General features: G+C 39.1%; 1 protein-coding gene, 1 long non-coding RNA gene and 1 other non-coding gene across 6 annotated transcripts; 1 reads left to right on the top strand and 2 right to left on the bottom strand.

Annotated features, from left to right (window-relative positions):
• Positions 1 to 1,396: 1,396 nt before the first annotated feature.
• Positions 1,397 to 3,374, top strand: LOC116111830 (anamorsin homolog). 4 transcript variants are annotated; one of them, XM_031397981.1, is made up of 6 exons: positions 1,397 to 1,505; positions 1,823 to 1,967; positions 2,086 to 2,252; positions 2,327 to 2,431; positions 3,130 to 3,204; positions 3,288 to 3,374. In XM_031397981.1, the coding sequence occupies exons 1-6, from the start codon at positions 1,503 to 1,505 to the stop codon at positions 3,357 to 3,359; spliced, it is 567 nt and encodes a 188-aa protein (XP_031253841.1). In that variant the 5' UTR covers positions 1,397 to 1,502; the 3' UTR covers positions 3,360 to 3,374. The 4 variants fall into 4 exon arrangements, with proteins under 4 accessions (XP_031253841.1, XP_031253840.1, XP_031253843.1 ...); XM_031397980.1 differs by having other exon boundaries at positions 2,327 to 2,452; XM_031397983.1 differs by lacking the exons at positions 3,130 to 3,204; positions 3,288 to 3,374 and adding an exon at positions 2,664 to 2,741.
• Positions 3,375 to 4,195: 821 nt separating this feature from the next.
• LOC116111832 lies at positions 4,196 to 5,512 on the bottom strand. The gene is made up of 2 exons (XR_004125118.1): positions 5,203 to 5,512; positions 4,196 to 4,521 (listed from the first exon to the last, which is right to left on the bottom strand). It is a non-coding gene; the product is annotated as an uncharacterized LOC116111832 (long non-coding RNA).
• A 12,916-nt stretch (positions 5,513 to 18,428) lies between these two features.
• On the bottom strand, positions 18,429 to 18,533 carry LOC116111859. Its single transcript, XR_004125132.1, has one exon. It is a non-coding gene; the product is annotated as a small nucleolar RNA R71 (small nucleolar RNA).
• Between the last annotated feature and the right edge of the window lie 2,925 nt (positions 18,534 to 21,458).

Below are 21,458 nucleotides of genomic sequence, written 5' to 3'. Positions count from 1 at the left end.
CTTGCCTAATATGACGGTTTTCGGCCATCAATATGGCTAGAAACGACTATATCAAAGCCTCTTGACGAATCTCGTAAGTTTTTAAGGACTCCGACAGCGGTCCATGGTGGTTGGCCCGCTGTCAGCAGTTGTGGCTGGGTGGCAGTGGTGGTCTATAATTTATTTTAAATATAAGGGTATTATTGTCCAAAAACTTAAATAAACAAGGGTAAAATTGAAATGATATATTAATGTAAATTTATTTTAAAACATGGGCATTATTGTCCAAAATTTTCATTAATAAAATATAGAATTGTAACAAAAATAAGGTTAAAGTAATCTTACAATACCTATGAAAATAGAAGTAATCAGATCACCTTCAATATTACCAACAGTAACAACTATTGGTAATAAAAGATTATCGGAATCTTATATTACTTGACAACCAAACATGGTAATCAAGTAATATAAAATGACATAACCTTAATAGTCTTTTATTACCTCCAATCAAACGCCAATAAAGACAAAGTAAGGGCTTTACGATGAAAACATGTATGGTTTCTTGTAAAATAAGGAGTAAACGACTTTTTTCTACCCAAATAAAGGCTTGATGACATTTTCTCATCCACATACTTTTAAAATACTATTTTATTACCTAAATTTATATTCCGTTTCATATTTTGGTGTCATTGCGACCCTACACCACCACTATTCTTTTTCTTGATCATCATTCACTAAAATCCCTTAAACCCTACTTTTATCGACTTTGTCAATCGTCGACAATCGAGCGATTAGAGTTTATACAGTTGCCCCTCTCAAGTCAAATTCTGGTTAATTCAAACTACCAAAATTTAATACTCTACCACCAAAAGACTGATTGACCTCTTGTCTCCAAAAACTTTAATAGTCTGGATTGAGTTTGCTCTTTGTTTATTATTGAAACATAAATTTAAATAGTAAAATAGTATTTTAAAAGTCTACGAGTGAGAAAATGTTATTAAACTATTATTTAGATGAGAAAAAGTTGTCTCACTCGTAAAATAAGACTTTGCCGAACCCTGACAGACAAACTGATTATCCCTCAATAAAAATGTTCTGTGGCATAAATTTATGATAAAAATGTCCTCTAATTGATAATACGCTTTTTAAATATATTTGCATAACAGTAAAATTCATAGTATTTTAGACTTCTAAAAGAACAAATTTAAATGATAGATAAACCGATACGAATAAAGAATCTATAAAACTTCTGTTTGGAGTTTGGACAACATAGGTTGCGCTGCCTGCCAACAACTTTTGGCCACGTCATCACCATTGGCGGGCCACGTGACGTAGCCCACCTTCTTCCTCTTAAACCCATTTTGCTTGGAGCATAGAGAGAAAGAGAGTCGGCAGGTAAAAAAAAAAAAAAAAAAAAAAAAAAACGCTGCGATTTGTTTTAGGTACATTTCAGAAGCCAACACCAAGAACCGAAAACATAAACCAAATCTAAAATCTCTTCTGGGTTTTGAATATTCAATCACATGGTGAGATTTTTTTTTTTTTTTTTTTTAAGACTTGATCATTTCTTCCTTCTTGCAATTTTCATTAGGGTTATAACGCCGCCACTTTCTGATCCAATTAGTTCATGGTCTGTATTTTCTGAGTTCTTTTCTTTATTTTTTTCATAACATGTTGGATTTGATATGGGAAGTTTGTGTTTATTTGGCAAGTCAATGGAGAAGAGATAAATTTGTTTTTTTTTTAATTTTTTTTAATGTGATTTTGGTTCAGATTTTATTTTTGATTGATTATGGAGTTCTTTGTATTATGGGTTAGCTGCTAAAATTTGCTTCTGTTGTAGGATACGGCGAAGAAGAGCGTTGTGCTTGTCTTTACAGACGATCAAGCTTTTTGTGTGAGTTCGATTTTTAATGCAACGAGAGAGCTCAGGGATGAAGCAGAGGAATACTGTGATCCTCACATTATCACTGAAGCATCTTCAATAAGTACTTTTTCCAATCTTCTTTTGGGTTTCATTTTCATATTTTCATTATTTTTTCTAATTCAATTCAATCCTTTTTGTATGCAATGTTTATTGTTCAATTTGTTCTTCTGTTTTGACAGGTCAGTTGCCAATGGAGTCCAACTCTCTTGACCTTGTTATATCTATTAGTACTTCACCTGAATTTCCTGATGATCGGGTGCTTGGCGAAAGTTCGAGAGTTCTGAAACCCAGTGGAACAATCTTGCTTTACAAGAAATTTAAGTCTGAGGAAGGGAATGCCGTTAAGGTATATTTTGTGTACTTTGTTATTTCTTTGTATTTTGCTTGTACCCATGTATCTGATCAGGGCTTTCATTGCAGGCATTCTCGGCTCTTGAGCTCAAGTTATTGTTAGCCGGATTTGTAGATGCAGTTTGTCTCGACCTAAAATCAGTTGTAGCAGCTGAAAATGTTCACTCGTTTGGGGTGAGCTTCTATTGTCACCTGGTAATTTTGGTATCATTTTCATTCTGCGTCCCCTTCTTTAAGTGTTCGTATAGACTTGAATTGAGTCCTCGCTGGTTAAAGATTAGGTCCACAAGAAATGATTAAATTACATTATTCATTGATTTTCTTTTTTATAATGAGGCCTATGTTGAGATTTGTTGTATGCGAATCTTGAGCCTTAACTTTGGGGTGAATGCGCTTCATTTTTCAGGGGTTTTTATTTATTGCTGAAGTTTATGGTGGGGTTCTGAATTTGAATACAAAATTTCAGTAGGTAGTTATTGTATTTATTGCTTTTTCCTACTCATGCTTTTCAAGCAGCATTATATGAGGATTTCAACTTTCAATTATGCTCTGGAAGTTGAAAATTATGGCAGTAAACTTTATTGTTGCATTTTGAGTTTTCGAGTGTTCATTTAACAATACATTAGTTGAATTTTTATTAGTTTGCTATTTCTAGGTAAAGGGTAAGAAGCCTTCCTGGGAAGTTGGGTCTTCCTTTGCTCTGAAGAAGGCACCTAAACGTTTATTGAAAGTTCAATTGGATGATGACTCTGAATTTATCATACGGATATTTGTTATTATCGTACAAGCATACCAAATTTCTGTTCATCTATCATTGTTGGTAGCTTGTGTTTGATCAATTGATGCGCTTCGACTAATTATATACTTTACAGTGTGGATTAGGGGATGTTTTTCGATGCAGCACATGCCCTTGCAAGGGTCTTCCTCCATTCAAACTGGGGGAGAAGGTATGGAAAATATTTAAGTGCTCTGTTTTCTTCTCTTTTTCTCCTGCATGTTTTATGAAATGAGAGTCAATGTATCAATGCAGGTATGTCGATGTAACCAGATTCCTCCTATGCGGGACACTGAAAATTTGGAAAAACAAAAAGTATATATATAATTTCCAGAAAAAAAAAATATAAATTTGACAAAAAAAATTATACATCCAAGAGAACTCTGATCTTGTGTGGATCTGTTAAATTAAACTTAAAACAGAATATGTTCAAAATCCTAATGAGTTGTAAGATTAGTTTCACTAACTTTCCCTAAAAGAAACCAACAAGATTTGCCAGATCCTTAAAACTAATAACAAAATAAAAAAACACAAGCAGATTTTAAGGAAACCAAGAAAACTACAGCTTTCGCCGACAGAAGAACTTTAATCCAATCAGTCGAAGAACGTTTCCATGTGAAACTAAAAGACAAAAACAAAAAGATTAGCTCTTGTCTTGCTTGGGCAGGCAGAGATTTTTTTTGTGCTGTGAAGTAAAACAAACGTGCATAGAAACCCCTAAGGTTTTGATGATGACATCAACACCCATATATTTTACGAACCATTAGACAGTCCATATGTATTAATCTTTATCTATTTAAATTTTCTCTTAAAGGCTTTCTCCAATAATTTTTTTTTTTTTTAATTTTATGTGTTTATAAAATTAATTAAAAACAATAAAGTTTATTTTTATACTTTTACTCGAAACTTTGTGCATAATTCAGTAGCTTATACCATAATTCAGGTAAAATACTATATTGGAAATTAAAAAACGAAGCAATATGAGCCATTGACATCAAGTTCCAAATAAAATTAAATATTTTAACTTTCACCCCATGGAATAGCTTCACGCTGCATAAAGAGCAGTCACAGGCATAAATAAGATACTTCCCCAACTAAGTGTACCCCTATGAAGTATATAAAAATCATTAATTAATCCAAGCACCAGTTAGGCAATTTTAAGCTGAAAAAAGGAAGCAATTAAGTGCACCCAGAGGCATTAAATGCTATAAATATGGGGAGAGACAGGAAAGAACCCAAACACAAAGACATGTTACCCACTTAGGGACAATTTCCACATTCGGGTCCAGCCCATGATTTTCTAACCTTGAAGCAAAGAGAGAAAACATGAGATTTGAAAGGGAAACCCAAACACATCCATTAATCGAACTTTAAAATAAATGAAAAGAAAGAAAGAGAGCAGTCAACTGGATACTTTTGGCTGGATAAGTTAACTGGTTTAGGAACAGCAACTTTCCCCAGTCATGCCACGTCTTCTGGCAGAAGCCATCTGCAAAATATTTACATTAGATTAAATAAAAAATTTAAAAAAAAAAATGCTTATAACATAATATGCATTATAACCATATACATCCAACAATGCTCATAAGCCTATACTGATTGTAAACTAATTAACGTCAAATGCATCAAAGAAACTTGCACAAAGGTGAAAATAACAAAAAACAGGCCTAATAACATCATATTTCAAATAAAAATTGAATACCCAATCCCCTAACCACCTTATGCAAATTACCGACAACTTCTTAATGAACACAAGCTTTTAAAACTAAAAATAGCTCAAGTATATCCGATATATTCCCATACTTTTCGACTGGAAAAAGTTTTAAATGAGACACAAGCTAATTGAAGACTCATAACATACAGGGGATGCTTTGCTTCACAATCATAAAATAAATCCAGTGATCATGCATTTTCTTCATTAAAAGAACACTGAAAACAAAGCAGTTGACTCAAGAGTCAGTATTCTCGGTAGTGAGATGCCAAACAGGGTCATTCAAAGTCTGCAGCTGGATGAAGCAGCTAGCAAACATAAGCAAGTCAAAAAAGAGCTACAGTGAACAGCAATGATGTAAGAGAATTCAACTTGGCCACTATGAACTTGGCCACTAAATCAACCAAAGTTATGGCTTGAGTATTGTTTCTTTCTTTTGATTGCGAAATAACAGGGTACCTTCATTTTCCAGTCAACATACTTGAAACCATGGTTCAACTGTTGTTGCAATGTCATTCAAACAATTTTGAAGCAATCTGTGTAAAAAGAAAACAATTAAATCGATCAGTATAAAGTATTAAAAATATTGCAGTTATGATATTTTTTTTTTTTTTTTAAGCAGCTGTGGGAAAGACATAAATAAGATTACCAATAAACATTTATTTTATTAGAAACAAGAAAAGCTATACGAATAGGGATATTCCCCATTTCCAACACAAGCACAACTACCACATATTATAAGAATGTATCATTCAAAAGTCCATCCAAATAGCCAGATACACCTTGTACATACTTAAACATAATGTAACAAATCAGCACCAGACTCTTTGACATCAAATCCAAAACAATTAAAACTCACAAAATTCAATCCAAAGATGTGAACTAAATAGTATAACAAAGGTATTTCAACAAGAAGGTCTGACAAGTCCCCCTAAAGTCATCTACCAAGTATATAATATAAAACGAGTTACTTATGCGAACAGATTATGAAGCCATGTAGCCCCCATATCAATTGTGGTAAATGTAATAAGGGGGGAAGAAATTCCACACGATGATTTATTATGCATTTGACTAATTGGGCACTGAAAGAAAAATTATGAACAAACATATTTTACTTTATGTTTACAATGTAGTTACATGAACATTTTTTGACTGATAAAAGTTACAGTTCAATAAACTTAAAGTCCTCAATAATATTGCTTCAGCAAAGGAAAATGATAATGAAAAGTACAATAACAAAAACAAGAAAACAAGTTCAGTTTTAAAACTGATAAATGCATTTAAACCAAAGTGTGATTATTTTATTACCAAATTAATTATTATCATAACAGTAAATCCCAAATTCTATACGTTTTTTATTTGGAGAAAGAATGTGAATGATAAATAATGTTCTGATTTGAATTAATTACATTTATTTCTCTGTCTCAGTTTTCAATTAAATTTTAGAAATTAAAAATGAAGTTATTAATTTCTAAGTTATAACAATTTCAAACATAGATTAATGATGTTTATTATTTAATACAACCATTCCAAACATAAACTTGTCATTCTAAATTCACCTATTTTAAACATTTTGGGGTAATAGTAGGAATAGCTTATCATTTGGGCTATTAATATCTTTAGGCCGGTAGTGCTTTATGTGATTCGGGCATCCAACTATCTAGCTTATCATTTGGGCTTAAATCTTCTAATAATTTTTATATATATCTAAAATAAATCACAAGGTTCTTTAATTTACATAAGCATGCTCACAAGTAATCGGGAACATCCATCTAAATTTTATATATATAATGAAGACCGTAATGGACGTCAGCTCAATCCGAATGAAATTATGCAGAAGCTTTACAGAATTATTATGAAACTATGCAACTAGAAATTGATCCCTATGATCGCAGCTATATACTCTACAACATAGGCCTTATCCACACAAGTAAAGGAGAACATACAAAAGCTTTAGAATATTATTTTTGGGCACTAGAACGAAACCCGTTCTTACTACAAGCTTTTAATAATATGGTTGTGTTCTGTCATTACGTGGGACTATCTCGACAATAGAGAGGAAAAAAGGGGAAGAAAGAGCAAACACACTAATAAATGCTAGAAAAAGAAAAAAAAAGGCTTTATACATATGCATTGTGGAAAAAATGATTTTTATCAGCTGTAGCAAAGGAAGCAACTTCATAGAAGTCGAATTATAAAGAAACAAATATGCCTAGATACTTTATTCTATGGATAAAGGATCTAATTGATAGAGGAAGCACCGTAAAGACCAATTCACAAGGTTTTGGGCCAATGCCTATCCGATCTATGATGCTAGCAATGAGCTTCCTAAAGTACAAATCTATTAACAAACAAATCACAGCTAAACCCAAGCTCGAGGCCCATAACTCAAGTGTTAAGGCATTGTTAAGGTGTAGACGTAATGCTCTAGATCCCAAATCATAGCCAACTATAGTTCTCTATGGCAAGACTGGGATTTGAAACCAATTAATCTTGATATAGGCCATAAATTCCATAAAACAGTATAGCAAACATTAGTTAAATTATCTTAAATTTCAAGGTCATTTCAAATATTTGACATGTAAAAATATTCAGGTGAACACAGAAACCCTTTTTCTAATGGTAATTGTTTTATGCTGCTCCCAATAGCCCCCCATTTGCTCTCTCGGCGTCACCATTCAAGTAAAACATAATCAACAACCATGCTCTAAATTTCCTATTTTCTGTCTCTATCCAGTTTCTCTCTTTTCAGCTTGTTAAAAACCCCTTCCTGACAATTCCATTTAACCATCCAAAATCCTTCCACAAAAGCCCAAAATCATAAAACTTATCGCCCCCTAACACTTATCCATTTATCCACGTGTTCAACTATCCTAATTTGAAACGTCAAGTTACAAGTCATAATTCAAAAACCATTAATCCCAATAAGCACGTTAAGATTCTGTTTTATTATCAACATTTACAATTCAATATCTACTAAGCTACCAAACACCTTCTTCTAAGCTCACGATCACCAAACATTAACACAAAAAAAAAAAAAAAAAAGGCGGTCAGTAATTAAGAACTAATAATCCAAATACACTTAACACTACATAAACAAAACCAAAAATAAATAAATAAATCACCAACAATTATCATGCTGACGCCAGCATCACATCATCATATTTACATGAGTATGTTGGATGACATTATTTGTTTCATAAATCATAACTGTTTGAAGAAAGAAACCACTTTGAAGACTATATGCTATTTTGAAGAAATAAAGAATTTAGTTAGTGTTCAAAAATTACAATTAAAGGACAAGGACTAACGGAGCTAGGCTGATAAAAATGAATTTCTGTACAAAAGTAACGGAAGTGCAAAGTCTGTTTGGTCCGTTAATCCACTTAAGTTGGGTAACGGAAGTGCTAGGGCTGATAAAAATGAATTTCTGTTAGACGTTGAGTTGAAGTGCTAAGATAGAATCAAAGAAACGAAACTACAAATCTATTAGCTAGGAGTTTTAGAAAGACATACTTAGAGAAAGAAGAGAATGCATATGAAGAGAGTTTTGAGGCCTAAAACTCTGGTAAAAAAAAAATGTCCCCAACATCCAGCTGAAGGCCTCCTGAGATTTCGGCTACCAACTAATCCGTCAACTTGCAACGCGTGTTTGAGTATCATAATGATTGAACTGAGTTGCTTGGTCAACGGAGAAGTTGTAGGTGTATGAATGAGCTTTCCAACAAGCTAATGAAGACCATAATATGATGTATATCGAGTAAGATATGATTTACATACCGAGAGATGTTCCACAATGACAATTACTTTTGATAGTTACGAGAAACAAACCTAATTTTTATCAAGTGTTTAAGCAATAAACTACCATAATTAAGAAAAGTGCAATGAATAGGCTAAGAGAAAGAAACTAATTAATACTTACCAAGAAACTTCTCATCCAAGATTCTTGGTATTTTCTCTTCTATTTGTAGTTTTCTTTGTTGAAGATTTAAAAAGAAGACCTATCTTCTTACCAAAGATGAGCAAAATTGGTGATTTTGGGCCACTGGAGACCCAAACCCGATAAGTTTTCCTAAAGGGATGTAGACTCAAAGATTGTTAGTGTAACGAGACAACCAGCGGAAAAATTGGCATTCAAGAAGATAAAACCTCTAATAACCCATAAAAAACTTGTTTTTCACTTCAAGTTAACTTCTCATAACCTATACTTCAAGATATTAACTTTTCTACCAACTTCTTATATTTCAATCTTAACGTGACCATTAGCCATCATCTCAAGCACCATTATGTAACCAAATACCTTAAAAATATTTCTCACGTTCACGTTCAAGAGATTAATTATGTACCCTAGTTTACACAAGTTGGTGATGCATCTTGTTAATGATACTAAATGAACTTGCATTTGAAGGGATGCATATGCAATAATTAAACCCTCAACTGGTTATAATTTTGTACAAGTGATTTTCATTTTTTATAAACCGAAATTTTCAACATATTTATCATTTCTATTTACAGACTTCAAATTTCAGTAACTTATAATTAATGTATCAAATGATTTCAATGTCATGATATTAAAATGAAATAAAAAAGAGGTCCGTGTTGGGTAAATTGAGAATTGCTTCCATGGAACCATTGGCCTCGTTTTTTAGCCTGCTTTAGTAATTTCTCCAAAAATGAAACTCACTCTTAACTAAAACTTTCTTCAGATTCATGAATGTTGAAGCTGATGAACAACTTAATTTTCTTGTTACTGCATTAACAACAATGTTCAATAAATTCTGACTCATAACTGCAAATTTTATCATAAACCACAATAATTAAAACTGTTGATCAAATAATTATCACCAGATATTTTTTTACAAGCACGGAAGGGGGAAAAAAAAATGAAACTTAAGTACCTTTCCTGCAAATCTCTTCGAGAGATTAATCACTTCTATTCAAGCACCAAGGAGAAGAAGCATGGTTTCTTTCATGCTTAGCAAATGCTTTCTCAAAGTTACCCATCTGTTTTCTTTCCACCAATTGATCCACATCATAGAAAATTGGAACCACTTTTTGTCCCAATGTGTTCTTACATCCAATAATCTTAACAAGGTTATCCAAGCACCAAGGAGAGAAGCATAGTTTCTTGAGAAAACAACAATTAAAATTCTCTATTTTTCAATTGCATCAAGGGGTTTTGATGAAACGAGTTTTCCTATCTCAAGTTCTTTGACTCCTTTATGAGTCAAAACAGAATAGAGATGATCAGTGAAATTCTGCTTTGACTCGTAAATGAGTCAAAGCACTCTAGATAGGAAAACCCCTTTCATCAGAACTCCTTGATGCAATTGAAAAACGTGTCCATTCCCTGCTCCAAATCGCGTGAAATCAGCTTGGAAGGTGGACAATGTGACGTAAAGCCTGATTTAGTCCTGACATTCACACCAACCCATGGATTTAATGATGATTACTTGCACTCATCTCACTATAAAAAGAGGAAGACCCCTTCATTAAGGGGATTCGGCTATTTTACACTCTGAACTAGCTTTCTCTCTCTCTCTCTCTCTTTTGTAACTTTGTATTTACTTTTCCCTAATCATTTGTAAGTCAGTCCGCTGTTGCGATCTAACCCACAATACTAATACAAATCAGTGGACGTAGGACTTGCTACCTTAGCATCCGAACCACTTTAAAAAGCTCTCATTGCATTTACTCTACATTCTATCCATAATCACGTGTATCTCTTGACCAATCAACGTTACGCATGTGTCGATTAGTTGGCGTCAAAAATCACGCATCAACAGTTTGGCGCTAGAAGGAGGGCCAGATTTAGTGTTCATCCTTCATTAGGAGAATCTCTAACCTACTGGTCCTATAGCAACAAATGGCCCGCCAATCTGAACCTGAGCAAGCCAACCAGCGCGTTGAGGGAGTTCCCCTAACCCAAGGGGATATCTCTTCCAGAATACTTCCAGCCCCACAAATTGCTGCGGTGGATATCCCAGCAGCTTCGCAGCTTGACCCCAACATCAAAAGCTACCTGAAGAGGTTCGACAATACTCTCCAGACGGTCAACCAAAGGCTGGACCGTCTGGACTAAGGCGTGCCATCTAGAACAGTTGGGGCGGTGCAACTGCCAAAAACGCCTGTAGGTCACGAGAAAGAGCGGCAAAGGGAAATAGCCCATGCCGCGAGCACTGCAGCGCGTAGACGTAAGGGTAAGCAAGTGGTAAAAAGCAAGCCTACGAGCTCCAAAGGGCCAGCGAACACAAGCCGTGCCCCGAGCAGGGTGCCGAAAAAGCTGAGACTCGGCAAAAAAATAAATCCCGAGCTATCCCATGCCACGTCGCAGGTGAACCCAAGCAAAAGTGCTGGGCGGGGCGATTCTTATCACCGCCAACAGAATGATCCTGATCGCTATCATGAGGGTGGTCCTTACACCTCGCGGGGCAGTTCGTACGACCGCGAGGGTCGTGAAAATACTCCATACCGTCCATCGCCTTCACACGCCTCTAGCCACCGTGTGTCGAGAGCGGTCGGAAGTGCAGGCCGAGGCGAAGAGGAGTCTGACCTCCTGACTCTCCTGAACTGTAATCGCGAGGGCCGGACTCTCATGGGTGAAAGCAATCCCCAACTGGCTCCGTTACCACAAATTGAGGAGCTGCAACGAGCTCTGGATAGGCTGAGAGAGCAGCAAAACGAGCAGGCCTAGGTCGCCTCTGCATCTCCCTTCTCTCCCAAAAATGTTAGCTGCTCCACTCCCACCAGGGTTCAGAATGCCTGACATGCGGCCGTTCGATAGGAACCATGACCCGCAAGATCATTTGTATGAGTTCAACGACCTGATGGAGCTCCACCAGGTTTTGGATCTTGCAAAATGTCGTTGTTTGGCCGTGACCCTAACTTCTCATGCCAAGAGGTGGTTAAGGTCACTCCCAGCGGGATCGATCAGTTCGTGGCCTCAAATGAGCATGACGTTCCTACGGCATTTCCAAGCAAATCGGAAGTTCTCGATGCCTTTGAGCTATCTCAGCAACATAAGGCAAGAAAGAGATGAATCCCTACAATCCTATATCGATCGTTTCCACAGGGAACTCAATAAGGTGGCTCATGCCCCCGAAGAGTCTATCCGAACACTCATAATAGCTGGAGTTCGCCCGCAAACCGACCTGTGGAAAAAATTATAGGCTGAGGACGATGTTTCCCTCACCAGATTCTATAACCTCGCGGAAAAGTATCTCCGTATAAAAAATTCATTGGCTGCACTACGTCGTCGCGATCACGACTCTTCAGGCAGTATGTTTGGTCAGGGAGAAAATAGAAGAGCTGATCGCAAATGAGACATTGACGATCAGCGAAAAGGGAAGAAACCCCGCTACGAGCACAAAAAGTCCTATGCTCCCGTTCCTCGTTACAAACGCGACATGCCCCAATATACTCCACTGAACGCCTCTATGTCTGCCATTCTTGATAAATCCGAAGAAGCCAGTCTGCTCGGAGAACCCGAACCCATGAAAACCCCCGCGACAGCAAGAAATAATAAAAAGTACTTTCGCTATCATCGGGATAATAGGCACCATACTGATGAGTGCCGAGCTCTGAAACAAGCAATCGAAGAGCTTATCAAGAAGGGGCACTTCAAGGAATACGTCGATGACTCTACTCCCTCAAAAGAGAAAGATCGGGGGGAGCCAAGTAAGAAGCGTCGCGATCAGAAATAGGTGCTCGGTCTCAACTTGATTTTCAGGGGACCGCACTTCGCTGGAAATTCACGAGGTGCCCAAGAAAGGTATGCTCGTGAAGCACATCACGACCCCATTAGAGTGATGAGTGCGGATCGGCGACCACAAAAGGTTCACCGGGAGGAGGAGATTTCCTTCTCCGAGCAGGATGCAGCCAAGTTACACCATCCCCACGACGACGCCCTTGTAATCACTCCCCTGATAAGGCGCTATAACACCCAGAGAATGTTAGTGGATAACGGGAGTGCTGTGAACATCCTATTCACATCCACCTTTGAAAGGATGAATCTGGACGAGGCTGACCTGAAGCCTACCTCGTTCCCGCTATACGGATTCACAGGAGACCATCTACTCCCCAAGGGAACAATCTCACTCCCAGTCATGCTGGGCGATCTTGACGAAGTGACCAAGATAATTGAATTCTTAGTGGTAGACTGCCCGTCAGCTTTCAATGGGATCCTTGGGCGACCTCTACTAAGACAATTCAAGGCGGTCACTTCAATTTACCATCTGAAGATGAAATTCCCCACCCCGATGGGGATCGGGGAAGTCAACGGGTCTCAACGCATATCGCGTGACTGCTATGTAAAAGCAGTCTAGATGGCGCACAAAGGAAAAGGCGTTCTGCGAAGTGCACCCCGCCAGGCCATGGCGATCAGCAGGATCGATCCATGACCTGGCCTGGCCGAGGACAACCTAGACCCTCGCATTCAAGACTACCCCTCCAGTGGGCCAGTTGAGGACCTGACTAAAGTGTTGGTTGACCAAAAAGAGCCGAGCAGAGTGTTAAGAGTCAGTAAAAATCTCAATCCCCAGCTCGCTAACGAACTGACAGGTTTCCTCAGGGAAAACGTCGATGTGTTTGCCTGGTCGCATGTAGATATGGTCGGGATCAGTCCGGATGTTATTTGCCATGCGTTAAACGTCGACAGCGAGGCCAAGCCAGTTCACCAAAAAAGAAGAGTAATGGATCCGGAGCGGTATGCTGCATTAAAATTAGAAGTGGAAAACCTCCTCCGAAATGGGTTCATCCGAGAGGCACTCTACCCGACCTGGGTTGCCAACCTGGTCCTAGTAAAGAAGCCAAACGAAAAGTGGGGGACCTGCATTGATTTTAGCGACCTCAACAAGGCCTGCCTGAAAGACAGCTTCCCTCTGCCAAAAATCGACCAACTCATGGATGCAACCTCGAGGTACGAGCTACTAAGTTTCATGGATGCATACTCGGGATACAATCAGATCCCTATGTATGGCCCAGACGAGGAGCATACGTCCTTCATTATAGACCGGGGGCTGTATTGTTACAAAGTTATGTCTTTCGGCCTCAAGAATGCTGACGCAACCTACTAGTGGCTGGTTAACCGAATGTTCTCCGACCAGATCGGAAGAACAATAGAGGTCTATGTGGACGACATGCTGGTCAAATCCTAGGTCGCCTCAGAACACATTTAACATCTCGCTGAGATGTTTGACATCCTCCGGCTCTACAGAATGAAGTTGAATCCTCTCAAGTGTTTATTCGGGGTATCATCAGGAAAGTTCCTAGGGTACATGGTTAATCAGCAAGGGATAGAAATAAACACCGAGAAGATTCAAGCTCTGCTCGATATGGAGAGCCCGACCAGCAAAAAACAAGTCATGAGCCTAAATGGGCGAATAGCAGCACTAAGTCGCTTCATATCGAGGCTAACAGATCGCTGTTTGCCGTTTTTCAATGTTCTGAAGGCCAATAAGAAATTCGAATAGACTCCCGAATGCAAACAGGTGTTCCAAAGTATAAAAAAACACCTCGGGAAGCCACCTCTCCTCTCTAAGCCTCTTCCGCAAGAGATTTTGCCCCTGTACCTGTCTGTCTCGTAGTCCGTGGTCAGTGCAGCCCTAGTTCGAGAAGAGGAAAAAGTTCAATGGCCTGTCTACTATGCGAGCAAACGCCTGTCGGATGCCGAGATGCAGTATCCTGAAATGGAATGATTAGCCTATGCTCTGCTGATCGCTTCCAGAAAGATGCGACCTTACTTCCACGCCCATACGATCCATGTAATGACTAACTACCCCCTCAGGTAGGTCCTCCAGAAGCCGGAAGCCTTGGGTAAACTGCTCAAATGGGTAATGGAATTAAGCCAGTTTGACCTGAAGTACAAGCCCAGGTCGACCATCAAAAGGCAAGTTGTCGCTGACTTCATTTCAGAATTCTCCTATCTCCCGAACAAGTCAGAGCAATAGCCCAGTGAATTCATCCAAGAGACCATTCAGAACCTATCGACCTGGAACCTCTATGTCGATAGATCATCGACCAGAAAAATGGCAGGAGCAGGTCTCCTCCTTTTGAGTCCCGAAGGGGCTCGCATTCACGGCATCCTGCGGTTTGGATTCAAGGCGACCAATAACGAAGCTGAGTATGAAGCTCTGCTCGCCGGATTACAGTTGGCCAGAGAAATGGGTGCAACCGCGATCAGCGTCCACAGCGACTCTATGTTGGTCGTCAACCAAATCCTAGGAGAATACCAAGCCAAGGAAGAGAACATGATCCGTTATCTAAAAGAAGCCAAGGCCGCGTTTGAGCCGTTCAAGCATTTCACGATCACCCAGATCCCCAGAGATAGCAACTCTGTGGCAGGCGCCTTGGCAAAGATAGCTTCATTGTTGGACTCAGAGGCACTTGATAGCATTCCTGTTCGGTTCATCGAGACCCCGAGCATCAGTTCAACCGAACAGGCTATGAGTGTAACGCAATCAAACTCTTGGATGACGCCCATTTACAGGTATCTCAAGGATAGGATCTTGCCCGACAACAAGGTTGAGGCACAGGTCCTGCGAACAAGATCTGCTCGCTACACACTCATCGGGGACCAGTTGTACAAGAGGGGATTCAGTGCCCCTCTCCTCCGATGTGTAACCAGTGAAGAGGTAGATTATATCATGAGAGAAATCCATGAAGGGATATGCGGTAATCACACCGCTGCATGATCTCTCGCGAACAAATTGTTCGCCAAAGGTATTATTGGCCCAAAATCCAAGAAGATTCCCACAATTTTGTCAAGAGGTGTGATAAGTATCAGCGGTTCACGAACATTCTGCGAGCCCCCTCTCACGAGCTAGTAACGATGTCTAGCCCATGGCCATTTTCCATGTGGGGGATCGACCTTATCGGACCCATGCCAGTCGGAAAAAGGGGAGTTAAGTATGACGTGGTCGCGGTAGACTACTTCACAAAATGGGTAGAAGCTGAACCGCTGGCCGCGATCACGATCAGAAAGCTGAAAGACTTCATTTTCAAGAACATAGTGTGCCGCTATGGAATTCCTCACACCCTCATTTCGGATAATGGAAAGCAATTTGATAATGAGGAGTTCAAGCACTTTTGCGATGAGCTGGGCATTCATAAAAAAATTGCCTCAATCGTCAGACCGCAAGCAAATGGTCAAGTTGAAGCTGTCAACAAGACCATCAAGCACACTCTAAAGGCTAAACTTGGGGCAGCCAAGGGAAATTGGGCCGACGATCTCCCCAAAGTCTTGTGGGCATACAAGACAACTCCAAGAACCTCCACCTCAGAAACGCCCTTTTCGCTAGCCTATGGCTGCAAAGCAATGATTCCTGTGGAGGTGGGAACTGGTTCTCTTCGGAGAGACTTGTACGATGAGATTGAAAACGAAGCACTTATGAGGGCAAGTCTGGATCTTGTGGAAGAGCACCGCGGCAAGGCTTCGCCAAGGATAGCAACCTACTGGCAACGTGCGAAGAGGTTCTTCGATTCAAAGGTCAAGCGAAGAGACTTCCAGGTCAGAGACCTTGTACTAAAAGAAGTTCTCCTCGGAACCAGGAAGCCAAGTGCAGGGGTACTAGGACCGAACTGGGAAGGTCCGTACCGGGTCGACAAGGTGATCAGACCGGGGACTTACCATCTCAAAATGCTGAACGGTTTCTGATAATCCGTGAATTATACAGTTTTCATTAGACCTTTTTGTCGGATTTCAGGTACTTTCTAGTGCATTTTGACCTGAATTGTTGCTTAATTCTCTACTTTTCGTGTTTCAGGTTAAAATGGACATTTTGAGCAAATAAGGACAAAATTTGATATTTTTGACTTAGAAATTAGCGGATCTCAGAAGATAGGAGAGTTCCGGAGCAGGATAAAGCACGATGAAGCTTGTTTCCAAGGGAGAGCACCGAGAATCGAAGAATCAAACGAAGAAGCAAGCAGAGTGGCAGTTCTGTAATTACAGAACTTTTCAAAAAGCTTCACCTCGGCGAAGGAATTGTCTTCGCCGCGGCGAAGTAAGCCAGGGACGAGCGTGTCTACTTCATTCTTCGCCGCGGCGACAGTCATTATTTTCAGTTTTGTTAAACGCACAGTTTCGTTTTGTGCGTGTTTTAGCTGGGTTATTTGGACGAAGTATAAAAGAAAAACTTAGCCTTTTGCCCAAGGTCTTCGTCTGTTTAGGGTTAGCTACTTTTATTTTTTTTCTTAGAAAAACTTTGAGCGATTTGGGTTGTTAAAGGGAGAAGATTCGACTCTGACTAAAGGATTCATCTTTTGGGGAGATTTCTTATCTTTTACCTCAGTTTCATTATGCTGAACTTGATTATTTCCGTTTTTCGTTTTTGTATTACTGATTTAGCTATGAACTAATCTTTTTTTTTGGGTTAGGGTTTTGATTGTAGTTTGGATTTTTAATGGGTTAAGTGTTTGATTGTTTTATTTTCATATGAATATGCTTTGGTTGTGTGTTTACTCTGATTTTTAATGCTGTATGTGATGAACATGATGAGATTGAGAAATGAATCATGTTAGGCTTCTTGGGTAATCACCATTATAGTATTGGATGCTAGAGATAGATTCAAGAATTAATGAAATCATTGTAGGATTCTTTTGCTTAATGAGTTTGGAATTGTTAATCTTCAATTTGTTGGGTGCGGAAGGTTAATAAGGATGAATAGGAAAACATAGCCCGAGAGGGTATGTTTAACACCTTAGTGAGTTCGATTTACAACCATTGCGTATGAATGTGAATGTAGTGTAATTTTTAGGTTTAACCCATAAAATCCAAATGAAGTCAAAACCCTACCCGCTGTTTCCTGCTGATATCTGTGTTCATATTGCTTTCTTTAATTAAGTTTTATCTAGTTTTAAAATTCATTGTATTTTTAATTAGAATTCTCCCACCAATCCAAAGAATTCAATTGCTTCACTTGATAACGTTAGGAAACTCAGTGCTTTGCTAACAATCCTCGTGGGAACGATACTCTACTCATCATTTTATTACTTGTGCAACTAGTATACTTGCTACATTTTGCATGTTGTAAGAAACACGAATCAAGTTTTTGGAGCCGTTGCCGGGGACTGTTTTAAGTTAACATTGAGTTTTCTTTAAGTTTAGCTAGATTGAAGTTTTAATTTTTGTTTTAATTTTCTTTAGAATGGTGATCTCACTTTCCTTCACTTGTGTTCGTTCAGTTTATGGCAAGAGCAAGACGTCAACCAGTGGTTCCTGTTGACCTTGAGCTGAGAGGACCGTGAGAAGACGTAACAAGAGAGAAGAAGAGGAGAATCTTCGCTGAGAATCTGAAGAATAGTTGTTGAAATAGCTGAACAAGAAAACGGACACTGAGGGAATTTTCAGTTCCCACAGTGAATGGAAGTGAGTCAGTATTACTAGACCTTAGTATAAGCAAACAACTTCGAGATCAAGCCGACAATCATCCAGATGATCCAGCAGTCGGTTAGATTCAACGGTGATTTGAGGAAGATCCGAATCAGCACATTGCAAATTTCTTGGAAATTGGTGACACCTTCGAGTCAAATGGAGTGTCGGATGATGATTAGGCTACGGTTATTCCCATTCTCATTGGGAGATAAAGCAAAGGGGTGGTTAATGGCATTACCACCGGGAACAATAACAACGTGAAGATCTAGCACAGAAATTCCTAACCAAGTTCTTTCCTCCAGCTAAATCAGCGAAATTGAGAAATGATATCACATCATTTCTACAAGATGTGCCGAGTCATTGTACGAGGCTGGGAGAGATACAAGGAGTTAATGAGGAAGTGTCCACACCATGGTTTCCAGTTTGGCTTCAAGTCCAAACATTCTACAATGGTTTGATGGGTAATGTGCAAACCATGGTGGATGCAGCTTCAGAGGGGCCTTGCAGATAAGACACTAGAGGAGGCTTATGAGTTGTTTGAGGTTTTGGCAAGCAACAACTATCAAAGACCAAATGAGGAGTTACAACAAGGAAATCTTCGGGTTTTCATGAGTTGATGCCTTCACAGCCATCTCAGCTCAACTCACTGCATTTCAAAAATAGTTGGGAACTATGCAGGTAAACTCTATACAAGCACCTTAACTAACATGTGAATTTTGTGCAGGAAACCATGTGAGTAGTGAGTGTCAATTGGGAACACATTTGCTTCGACTCTTCATCAACAGCAAGTGATTACTTGGCAGGAATCAGAGACAACCGACAACCCGTACTCCAACACACAACCCAGGGTGGAGAAATCATCCAATCTAGCTTGGAGAATCAAAACCAGCAAAATAACCATGGAACCAGAGGCAAGTTCCAAATAACTAACCAGGGGTGACAAATCAACCGGGAGATCAAAGAGTGACGAAGTTGGAGGACATTTTGGTAAATTCATGTAAGAGACCACAGGTTTCATGATGAGCGAGGATAAATTTTAGAAACCAAGGGCGTCCATTCGAAATCTTGAGGTACAGATGGCCAATTGGCCGAGAAGCTTAATGATAGACCGCAAGGTTCCTTACCAAGCAATACAGTAACTAACCCACGTGAGCAAGTAAATGCAATTTCGTTGAGAAGTGAGAGAGTTTTAGAAGAGGTGAGACCCAAGGAAAGAGAACTTCATCAAAGAAAAATGAAGATTCTGATGAAATTGATGAAGAAAGTGAAGCTAAAGAGAAACCACCCAGCCTAAGAAAAGAAGAACAGGAGCAGGAAGAGGGAAAAAGAAAAGAAGAGAAATTGCCATTCCCCGAGATTCCACCAGAGTTGGCGCATCACACACCACCCATACCCTTTCCTCAAAGACTCAGAAAAGAGAACTCGATAAGCAGTTTATTAATTTCTTGATGTTTTAAAAAAACTGCATATTAACATCCCTTTTGCAGAGCATTGCAACAGATGCCGAGCTACGCAAAATTTCTTAAAGAAATTTATACGAACAAAGGAAGTTAGAAGATGAGGAATGGTGATGCTCACGGAAGAGTGCAGTGCCATCCTCCAGAAAAATACTACCCCGAAACTCAAAGATCCAGGGAGTTTTATCCCTTGCACTATAGGATATAACCTTTGATCGAGTTCTATATGATTTAGGTGCTAGCATTAACCTTATGCCTTTTTCTGTGTTTAGGAAACTAGGAATTGGTGAAGTTAAGTCGACAACCATAAGTTTGCAACTTGCAGATCGATACATAAAGCATCTGAGGGCATTGTTGAGGATGGTTGATTAAGGTGGACAAGTTTATTTTTCCTGCGATTTCTTGTTTTGGATATGGAAGAAGACAAAGAGATTCCTCTTATCCTGGGACGACCATTCCTAGCCACCGGAAGAGCGTTATCGAAATTCAAGAAGGGAAGTTGATCATGAGGATGCAAGATGAAGAAATAACATTTAATGTCCTTGGTCAATGAAACTCCACCTGAACAAGATTATGTTTAAAAATCGATGTGGTAAATCTCAAGAGTTGAGCCCTGCCAACTAATAATTTAAGGTGGAAGTTAAGAACTGCATTATAAAACCGAATAATTCGAAAGTGAGACCATGACGGAAGAGGGTGCACAAAATTCCAAGACAAGCCCAATCGAGTTTGAGTACACATAAGAACAGTCTCTGGATAAAAAAGGGTGAAGTAAGCAAAGAAAACGGAAGGCAGTCAGAGAGAAGAGTCGAGCTACCAAAGTTATGACCAAGGGATGGAAATGGGTTGAAACTTGCAAAAACCACTGTGTGACAAAGATCATCAACAAATGAAGCTCCGGTACAAGGGAAATTTCCGGGATGTGATGTATTTGGACAGTCCGGTTGATTGAGAATTGAGAGAGTCGAGCTTTTGACTATAAACAAGCGCTTCTTGGGAGGCAACCCAAGTGTTTTTACTTTTTGTTTGTCATTTTGGTTGTTAACTTTGTTTAGTTTCATTATGAGTTTTTATGAAGTCTTATGTAATTGTTTTGGGTGTTTCAGGTGAAGTCTTTAGCCAAAGGAAAGTATGAAAAAGTTCCAGACTTCGCCGGGTGAAGAAGAATTCTTCGTCGCGGCGAAGAGACTTGAAAATTGGGTAAGCTCCTGGCCATTTTCGCCTCGGCGAAGGAAGTGAATTTTTTTTTTGGAAAATTGCTAAGGCATTTCGCCGTGGCAAGTAAGCCTTTTCCCCCGGGATACAACTGCGGGTAAGCTCGTTTGGCCTGAAAGTCTTCGCCGCGGCGAAACCTGCATCAGATGTAAAAATAAAACGACGCGTTTTGCGTGCTAGGGCTTCGTCTTTAAGTGAGAGAGGTAAAAGTAGAGCGAAAAGGAAGAGAAAAGGGTCTTGGTTCGTCATTTGAGAGGCAGCTCAAGGAGGAGAAGATTATTGAAGATTTGGTCTCAAATTAGAGAAGATTTCTCCATCTTTTGCTTGTTTTTCAATGATGAATCTTGATTCAGTTTGTTTTTGTTCTTTTATTTCGTTTTTGATTATGAACTGAGTTGTTTAGCAGGGTTTTGATGTAATCTTGATACAATGATTCAAATTTATATGAATTGATTTACTTTGAGTTTTAATTTCATGATTGAGTGTTTATCTCTTTGTTTGATGACTTTTGGATGCTTGATCACCATTCAAATGTGTGTTGTTCATAATGAGACTGAGAAGTGATTTGTGATTGTGCCTCTTGGGATAAATACTGTAGATTAAGCAAACGCTAGAGATAGGTTTAGCGATCTATGAAATCTATATAAAGTTCCATAAAGCTTAAAATCCTT

This window comes from Pistacia vera, unplaced genomic scaffold, assembly GCF_008641045.1.
Source record: "Pistacia vera cultivar Batoury unplaced genomic scaffold, PisVer_v2 Contig650, whole genome shotgun sequence".
NCBI lineage: Eukaryota > Viridiplantae > Streptophyta > Magnoliopsida > Sapindales > Anacardiaceae > Pistacia > Pistacia vera.
Note: the sequence above shows the minus strand (reverse complement) of the source record. Positions and strands in the feature narration are given on the sequence as shown.